The sequence below is a fragment of the Cololabis saira genome, chromosome 5 (genome assembly GCF_033807715.1).
Source record: "Cololabis saira isolate AMF1-May2022 chromosome 5, fColSai1.1, whole genome shotgun sequence".
Classification (NCBI taxonomy): domain Eukaryota; kingdom Metazoa; phylum Chordata; class Actinopteri; order Beloniformes; family Belonidae; genus Cololabis; species Cololabis saira.
The window spans coordinates 46,413,653-46,423,792 of NC_084591.1; the positions used below are offsets into that span (position 1 = coordinate 46,413,653).

The 10,140-nt window shown below is 38.4% G+C and overlaps 1 protein-coding gene across 1 annotated transcript; it reads right to left on the reverse strand.

Annotated features, from left to right (window-relative positions):
• Positions 1-777: 777 nt before the first annotated feature.
• On the reverse strand, positions 778-4,799 carry LOC133444819 (E3 ubiquitin-protein ligase TRIM21-like). The gene is made up of 2 exons (XM_061722719.1): positions 4,650-4,799; positions 778-3,365 (listed from the first exon to the last, which is right to left on the reverse strand). Exon 2 carries the CDS (start codon positions 3,354-3,356, stop codon positions 1,713-1,715), a length of 1,644 nt encoding a protein of 547 aa, XP_061578703.1. The 5' UTR covers positions 3,357-3,365; positions 4,650-4,799; the 3' UTR covers positions 778-1,712.
• Between the last annotated feature and the right edge of the window lie 5,341 nt (positions 4,800-10,140).

Below are 10,140 nucleotides of genomic sequence, written 5' to 3' on the forward strand. Positions count from 1 at the left end.
TAAACATAAAATAATAAATGTATAACATACAATAAAATAATAATTAAATAAATAATAAAAGAGATCATTGTAATAGCAAGGAATAATTCACAGCCAAATACCATTAACCCCAAATTAGCTCCCAGATGTTGAAACTAGTTTATCTAAGAATTAAATTCAAAATCAGGGGGTATCACCTGCATGACACTGATCCACAGATAATACCCTGCCAAACACTATCCATGAGGCTAAATTAAACCTTCATTTATAACTCCTTTGTGCTTTGGTTATATCTTAAATGGAAATTTCTCCCTGATACTGTACATTAATTTTTTTATTTTTAATAACTATGTTTGTTTTTTGTTGCAGTTATTTTCAATAATCATTTTTAAAAACCTACAACAATGGCAGAGGACACATGAATGGAAAACAGAATAAAAAACATCTCACTGTACGACTTGGATCTGCTTCATTCTGGGTGAGATGTCAATAATGTTGTACACCTCATATATGACCTTATACTATATATACTATTATAATACCATATATACTTTTTTCTTTTATTTCATATCCATACATACTGTTTAATTTACCCATATCCACTACATATATAATACTGCTCTCCTGAGCTGGTGTGTTTTTATATTTATATATTAGTTGATATTTATACAGGTTTTAACCCCTGCAAGACAAAATATCTATCTGACTCTAAAAGCAACTTAAAATGGAGCTTTTCAAAATCGAGACTGTAACATCAGAGACAAACACAGATAACAGACTAGAGATTAGAGTTTTATTCAGGAGAAAATTCAACAATCCAGCAGTTTTCACTCTTTCCATCATCAGAGATTGTAGTATCATTCACACTTGCAGACAGATGTTACAATTAGATCACATGATGTTATATTTGACTGGAAAATCTCAAATGTTCCTTTAAAAAGAGGAGGAACAAAAAACAGGTAAAAGATAGAAGTACAACAAACAAATGTAATAATATTATCCAGGGTTGATTCTAGGATCAGAACTTTAGGCGTGCTGAGCAATCAGAGTTCAGCGAGACAAAATAAACTTCACTGTTTTGTACATTTAAACACAAGTTTGGACCATCATTCCCACATTTGTGAAAGAAAAGCAGAGATAGATAGATAGATAGATAGATAGATAGATAGATAGATAGATAGATAGATAGATAGATAGATAGATAGTTAGTTCCATTTTCCAGTTTAAATCTGAAGAATAATTTGTCTAAATCTTAAAAGGTAACTTAACAATATTTAACAAACCAAATTCAAGTGTATTATTCAGAATATGTTAAAAGAAAAGGTGAAATAACTCCACATTACACATTACAGACAGAAAAATACAAGTTAACTGAAACTTATTAACGTATTATCAAAGAATAATTGGACCAGAGCGTGTTTTTGATCAAATTGAAGTGCAATTCATGGTGGATGACCCTTGACATCACACAAGTAGATGCATTCTTATTTGAGGTCTGTAAGATCCTTCTCTGTCTCCTTAAATTAATATAAAAAAATATAATAAAAATACTAAAAAAGTCCTCTCTCTGCTCTAATAGTAATATTAATATAATAATCTATATAAAATATTTATATTATATAACACTATATATTTATATTTATATAACACACACACACACACACACACACACGCGCACGCACACACACACACAATGAACATTCAGAGTTGATGAAGATTCATTACATAAAAGATCAGACAGTTTGATTGACAGGACAGATGATCAGAGGAGCAGAGTTTTTACCTCCATCATTGTTACAAGGACTGAATAACGGGTGGAGTTTCTCCCTGAAGGAGCAGCCAGTAAAGGAGTAGAGAAGTGCTGCAGCATCTACATCATGAAAGGAGACCAGACCCTCCTCATAATCCACAAACACCCCCAACTTCTCAGGAGGAGAACTGGGATGGAGACGGACTAAAGGATCATTAGCAGCTTCGTACTCGTTTCCTTTTATCAGACCAACAGTCCAGTAACCATTCTGAGGACTCATGGGGATTATTCCCTTCCTGTTGACTGACTCTCTGGCCACTCCGACATCCCATTTAGTCTTTCCTTTAACCTGAACCTCAAAGTAAAATCTGCCTGAAGAGAAACTTTGTTTTCCTAAAACACAAGGACATGGAAAGAATCTCTCTGGATTATCTGGAAGATTCTTCTTCACATCACCATCATACACTTGTTTTCCATCTTCAGACAAGATGAGCCAGGGATTTGCTGTATAAGGATCAAGAGTCACATCAGCTTCAAACTGCTGGATCCTCCTCAGCTCAGCTTCAAGCAGCTTCTTCATCTTCTCTCTGAGGTTCTTATCCAGCTGCTCCACAGCTCTCACCACAGTCCCCTCATATGAAGGTGGATGGACTCTGACCTCTGTCCAGTTCTTGGTGGGTGGAGCATCTTCCAGGGATGAGAATCTTTGGAGGAGGTGGAGGTGATCTTCAGAGCGTGAGAGCTGCTCCACCTCAGAGCTCCTCTTCTTCAGCTCACAGATTTCCTGTTCCAGATCTTTGATGAAGTCTTCAGCCTGTTTCTCTGCAGTTTTCTGTTTGTCTTCCATCTCCTTCATGAACTCCTTCAGACGTCTCTCAACAGACTCCTTCAGATCAGTGAAGACCTGAACACCTTCTGCTTTCTCTCTGTCTGCAGCATCGTTACTGATCTTCAGAGACTCTTTGATCTCCTGAATCTTCAGTCGTCTCTTCTGGATCATCTTCTGAATCTCAGCCTCTGTCTTCTGCAGATCTGCCTTCTTTCCTTCATATTCTTCTCTCAGAGGAACAAACTCATGATTCTTGTGGTCTAAAAGCGGGCAGAGCGTGCAGACACATGTCTGGTCGGTCTTACAGAACAGCTCCAGAGGTTTATCGTGCTTCGTACAAATCCTGTCCTCCAGGTTCTCCACAGGCTCCACCAGCTGATGTCTTTTCAGGCCTGACATTGTCAGATGAGGCTCCAGGTGAGTCTCACAGTAGGAGGCCTGACACACCAAGCAGGACTTCAGGGCCTTCAGTCTGGTTCCAGTGCAGACGTCACAGGGAACTTCTCCTGGTTCTGCAGCTTGTTGCTCTGAGCTGCTGCTGCTGGATTTCTGTTCAGCTTCACGTCTGAACTCAGAAACCATCTCTCTGATGAAGGTGTTGACTTTCAGCTGCGGTCTGGTGTGGAACATCTCCTGACATAAAGGACACTTGTAGAGAACATTATCGTCCCAGAAATGAGTGATGCAGGTTTTACAATAGTTGTGTCCACATGGTGTGGTGACTGGATCAGTGAACACATCCAGACAGATGGAGCACAGGAACTGATCTGCAGATCTCAGGTTGCTGCCGGCAGACATGCTGGTTCTCTGGAAACAAAAGTGAAAGTGTGAAACATCAAAGCTGCAATAATGAAATGAAGAAGAGAAAAACAACGAGAGAGAAGGAAACAGAACAAAGAATGTCATGAATCCTCAGAGACAACACCCATCTGACAGTAAAAGGAGGAACGTTTCCTCAACACAAGTTTAGATTATTAGATTATTAAAGGTATTGTGACATAATTTTTAACATGCTTTTAACACTATTAAAAGTCTTGGCCAACATCCCTCAAATGTGTCTAAAAGGTTGTAACAAGAAAAACTTCACTCCAGTACTCCATTCCTGGCTTTTTATGACGGTGTCTTTTTGCGCCGTGAAAAACGCTTCCTTTCCCCCCTTTCCTGTCAATCATTGCCCCGCTCCTCCTCCCAACCTCCTCCAACCAAACTGCTACACACTTCTGCCGGCGTCTCCACACACATGCGCGCACACCGAACCACAAACACCCACACGCGCAGCCCAGACAGGGCGACTACAGCCCGGGGATGAAGTCCGTGACCAGAGGGCCGTAGCTCCCTGCAAGCCATACGCTAACAGCGGCGTCGGAGAGTTAAGCCGGGAGCGACAGGCGAAGCATGCACGGAAAAGCAGCACGGCGAAGCAGTCCACCACAAACAATCATAAAAATAAAGGCATGCAAGCAGCAGTGTCCCCTTATCTTAAGTCCAGTCAGTGGCCGCGGGTCTTCTTAGCAGTTTTCCTCCGGTGATTAGAACAAAAGAGGCTCTAAACAGCTCTGTGTTAAGCCTGATTTATGGTTCCGCGTTAAACCGACGCAGAGCCTACGCCGTAGGGTTCAGCGTACGGTGCGCGTCGCCGCGTAACCCTACGCCGTAGGCTCTGCGTCGGTGTAACGCGGAACCATAAATCAGCCTTTATGGTGCGCTGGAGAGGAGAGGAGGCAGGGAGCTGGGTGGAGGGGGCGGTGATTTAGCGAGTCTATACGTAACGGCCCACCACCAAACCACATGCGCCGTTTTTGCACACAATACACTGAATGTTAAAAGTTTGTTGTTTTTTGGGTGTAATTCATGTCAAGACACCCAACAAAACACAAAAAATCAAGAAAAATTTGTTTTTCATGTCACAATCCCTTTAATGTCACGACTCCAGAATAATAAACTATTTCATGTGAATCATTTTCCTCAAAACGTTCCTGTTCTTTGACCAGACTCAGATGGAGTTTTCCAGAATAACATTGAAACTAAACTGAGTTGAAGTTTTGTCGTCCCGCTGACAGAAACACAGTAAATGTTTTCTTCTGTACTCACCAGTGTTTCAGAGACTTTGCTGAGTTGTGGAGGAAAACCCGATGGACTCGCTTGACCTTCTTTCAGAGACGAACAGCACTCTTCTGGACTGGATTTCTGCTCCGTCACACTTGAACTTTCGTCCTTCCTCCCTCTGCTCTGGTTTCTTCCTCTGATTTACAGATTATTGTCAAACAGCAGAGTTGATGTGATGACTAAGACGAAGTGAAGCTTCGTCTGCAGCTAGTTGTTCAAACATTCACCTTTACAATGTTGTTTATCTTAAATTAACTGGAACTTGTTCAAAGTTCAGATCATGATTGGGCGGTACGGACAATAAAACTATATTCCTCCTCATTCCTGCTGCTTTACAGTTCAGACACTTCCTCTGCTTGCTCTCTGCTTGATTTGCTTATGTTATTGATTTTATGCTGATTTTCCCCTGATTTTTTCCCTCTTTCCATGTGAGATTACCTGCGATAGCTTCTGGACACTATGAGCGAGCTAACACACAGCAAAGTCTGTGCATTATAACAAATCATGGGGTGATAATCCTCCCTGGAACTGTCTCTGTGCAAAACCAAAGAGTAAATCCTGTCTCCTGAAACAGGGAGGACGTATCACAGGCAGGGCCGGGGGACCTGAGGGGTTGCAGACTTATTCAATTAATCATTTCAATGTCAAGAGTTAACACCTTGAAGGCTTCAGTATTTTGAATACGTGGCTGTACAGCTGCAGGCCTCATCCAGAGTCCTGTTTCTGAAGGTTTAGAGGCCCCCAAATACTTTGCAGGCAGGCAGGTGGAAGCAGCAACGGGATGATCAGGGGGGGGGGGGTATATCAATATACTTGGTCAGTATATAAATAACCAGTACTGCTATCCAGGGGCGGACTGGCCATCTGTGTGATCTGGAGAATCACAGAACGGCCAGTGTTGTGCCAAAAAGTGATTGCCTGCCAGAGTCTGATTGCGGCCGCGGGAGCGCGCATAGCAGCCCGTTGAGGGATAACAGCCCATTGAGCGCGGATTAAACGGTCATAATATGCAGACACACACCTGTACGTCCGCAATTATAGCAAAGTTATGTGTCTTAGAAAGTGTAACGTTTGTTGTTACGTAATTATCACATCTGTGCCCAAAAGAAGTGTAGTTTGTAGCGAAATCAGCCGTGACAATGACGTAATAGACAGTATGTGCTTGGTATGTGATATGGTATGCTATGGTGATTTATGGGTGTGTTTTCAATAAAGAATTGATCACTTTTGCAATATGTCTGCATTTTTTTAAAATCTGATCTGGGCCCTACGTAGTATTTCCTCCCATGTTTGGATGTGCTTTGTACATCTAATATTATTGTTTATGCCTACTATAAAAAAACGGACAGTTTTTACCTGCCAAAAATTGATTGAAGGCCAAATACAGTTGATGAAAAGTTGTTTCTGCCTAAATATGACTTGATCTCATCCTTGAGCTTCATATAGAAGAAAACATTCAGAAACAACTTTTCATCAACTGTATTTGGCCTTCAATCAATTTTTGGCTGGTGAAAATGCCTATTTTTTGTTGTAATGCTCCTTTAAAAGAGTTAAAAGATGTCCTGTGAGCTCCAGTATTTATATATGAATCTCAAGGATGAGATCAAGTCATATTTAGGCAGAAACAATCCCACTCCCACATATTCACCGGGGGGGGGTTGTTGTCACATTGCGCGAGTGTCTAAAATAAGAGGCTGTGAACGGGTGAATAGGTAAAAGGCTAAATCGCTTTGCAGAGCCTATAACCAGTAGGTACTCGAGTTGTAAAAAAAAGAATCAGGGGGGATGGTGGATTTTATCATATGGGGACGGATAATTTGTGCTGATTACAAATAATATAATATATTACAAATAATAGCAGTGACCAAAACACCTGCAGAAATACTGCAGGAATGACATAGCAGCAGTTAAATGCAGCCTTCTGTAAGCTTTAAATATCCACTGGGCTTACATCAAATACATCAAAACACAACAATAAAAAACACTTTTCTGAACTTATCAATATGACTCTGTCCTTCACAGGATAAGTCAAATGGATCAGGCGTTATTTGGATAAACTGAGCCCAGGTTGGGGATCTTAACGGTTACTTTTACGCCTGAAAAAATATTAAAACTTAATAAAGTGGCATATTACCAGCGCTACAGCGGAAATTAAAACAGCTTTTAGCTCTGGGCTTCCTGATATGGTGTGACGTATGTGCAAACGTAACTACGCAGTCGCTTACGTACCCGAATGTAAACGACGCAGTGAAGTAGCAAGTGGTGTCCCAATCCCTAGAGAAGATTACAAGGGCCCTTTGCCTGTGGCTTCATTTTTAGGGCTAGTGGTAGTGAGTGAGGACTAGTGGTAGAAAGTAGGGGGTGTATTGGGATTGGCCCCAAGACAGGCCTTCTGGAGAGACCTGTCACAAAGCTCTGCATGCTATTGGAGGCATAAAGATTGTTATTAAAGACTGAAATATGGATTTACTTCTGAAGAAAGAAGATTTGATTTATGGACATTGACTTCTAAAGAAAGAAGAAGAAGATTTGCACACACATATACATCCTTTTTGGTTCCTTTTTGAAATGTTTATATAATTGTAAGTGCACACCAACACAACTATGGGGTCGGTGTGTAGGAGCCATTTTTTATGTTCTGCAGGTATTTGTTTTTCCACTAGGGTGCAGTATGACTTCAGTTACTTTCTTTTACCCCAACCCTTGCCCCAGCTGCTGTTGATCAGAAGTGTTGATTAGTTTGAGTTGAGTGGTGGTGGGAGACACACACAGTACGGCAGCCAGAGAGACAATAGAAACCCTTTTTGTTCTGTCAATTTACCTTTTTTGTTCAAATAAACGTGAAACTCACCCAAAGATATTACCTTTGCAACCTTTCCTTTTTATTCACTCTGGAGGCGAGTCGAGACCTAAACCATCCCAAACCACCATCAGGTGACAAGTTTGGTTTTTTGAGTAGTCACAACAAAAAGTAATGCCTAAATTACAATCGTAGAAAAATACATCAAAAACAAAACCCTCTATCCTTTTCATACACAATTTCAATCATTGAAAACCTGATCTACTGATATTTCTGCAACAATACAACTTTGCACAACATCTTTCTCAAGCGGTTACTCTGCATTTGCAGTTTGGATTAATACATATTCTATATTATTCTGGTATTTTAGGATAACTCAATCATGTGATGTTTTAAAAAAAAAAGTCATCTCTCTTAATAGGATTGTGCATTTTTACATCAGGAAGGTGAGACTAATTAACTACATTTTAAATGTTAATATGGAGGTTGATTAAAAAGTAATTTCTAATCATGTATTTTATCATTATTTAGTGAGCACTGTGTTGTGTCAGTGCCCACTAAAGAAATATATTTTATAAATAAAATTGAATTGAATACTTTGCACAGTTACATACTAATTGTCAAATGTCACTTTCATCATCTTACTGATGTCTTTTGTCCTGACATAAACTATTTTGTGGTTTTTTTTCAACTTTTTTTATCGGGTTTTGCAGATGTATACCAATTATATTAAAACATTTAAAAAGAGTTAAGCATACATTTTTCTTTTAGGAAAACAACAGAAAAAGAAAGTGCTCACTTACTGTAAGTATTGCAGCATACCTGAACAATTTATATAAAACTAGAACAACCACAATAAAATAATTAGATAAATTATTTTTTTAATAAAACTAGGACAGAAATAGACAATTACAAAAAATAAACAAAGAATTGTAATGAGAATTATTAATTACATTTTAAATAACAAAAAAGGCACAGGCACATCAGTCAGGTTATAGTGAATTGCAATAGAGATATCAACAGACATCCCAAGTTAAAGAAGCGGCATATAACCCTCATTACAACAGAAATAACATATCTGCCGGTCTCTCTAAGAGAATTTATTTTATTCCCTATCACACAGTGTTTTTGGTGTGACATCAAAAATTAGATTTCTCCAAAAATTAATGATGTACTACAATTACAACTTTATCACATTATTTTTCATATGGATCATCTAGCTTTGTGTGTATCAGACGTTATTAACATTATCATTCTGTTGGGTAAATATATCCATTGTGCTAAATGGCGGAACTCTAGGCCTTCCTTCACTGGTTTTATTAATGATTTCAAGTTATTTTTTAATTGCTTAAAAAGATAAAAAGCAATTATGCCAAGAAAATAACGCAGGATATTGCCCGCTTTTCTAAATTATAACTTATTTTATATTATTGTTTCTCTGCTTCTTTGTATGTTATATTCAAATGCCTGATAGAATGTATTGTTTTTCTCTTTTTATTCATAAATCCCCCAATGCAATGTATCTTGAACTTTTTTACCATACTAAATTGTAATTTGCATTATTATTATTATTATTATTAGTAGTAGTAGTAGTATTAATATTATTATTATCTTTGAGAGTTTGTATTTTCAATTCAATTAAAAAAAAAAAGACTGACCAATAGCGAGCCTGTCTTCAGTCACGTGATTTCTCGCGGCGCAGCTGCACGGGCCGTTGTTGCCACGGAAACAAGTATCGGGGGATAAGAAGACGTCTGGTAAAGTGAATTTATAAACTCTATAACTATGAATTTAATTTAGATTTACACCAAGTCCTCTTGAAATAAAAATTAAAACACAATAAATATCGAAATAAGTTGACTTTTAGCACCTAATATCGGACGTTTTGTCAATATTATCTGAACGTTTTTGTTGCTAAAGACGTTATCTGACAACAAAATGAAACAGAACAACTCGAAATGAGACAAAAAATGAAAACGTGCTTGAAAGTATCGGTGCGTCCGAAATGCCAGACTAAACAATATATACTCAAAAAGTATACTTAAGTTCGGCACACTTTTGAGTAAATATGAGTAGTATGCATTAATTGGGACGTACTACTCAGAGCCACACGTCACTTCCTGCCGTTGGGAGGGGGACACAGCAGCAGTAGCTACTTATAATATTAATAATGTATAGTGATATTATTATACTTAATATTATACTTATGACATATGCCCAGTACTCAAGTTGTAAAAAATAATCAGGGGCGTGGTGGATTTTATCATATGGGGACAGATAATTTGTGCTGATTACAAATAATATAATATATTACAAATAATAGCAGTGACCAAAACACCTGCAGAAATACTGCAGGAATGACATAGCAGCAGTTAAATGCAGCCTTCTGTAAGCTTTAAATATCCACTGGGCTTACATCAAATACATCAAAACACAACAATAAAAAACACTTTTCTGAACTTATCAATATGACTCTGTCCTTCACAGGATAAGGAAAATGGATCACTGCAAAAACTCACAATCTTAACAAGAATATTTGTCTTATTTCTAGTTAAAATGTCTCATTTTAGTAAAAAAAAAAAATCTCATTACATCCATCTTCAGTGGGGAAAAACCAGGTATTTATTCAGCCCCCAATTTTCCAAGTTCTGCCATTTAAAAAGATGAGAGGTCTGT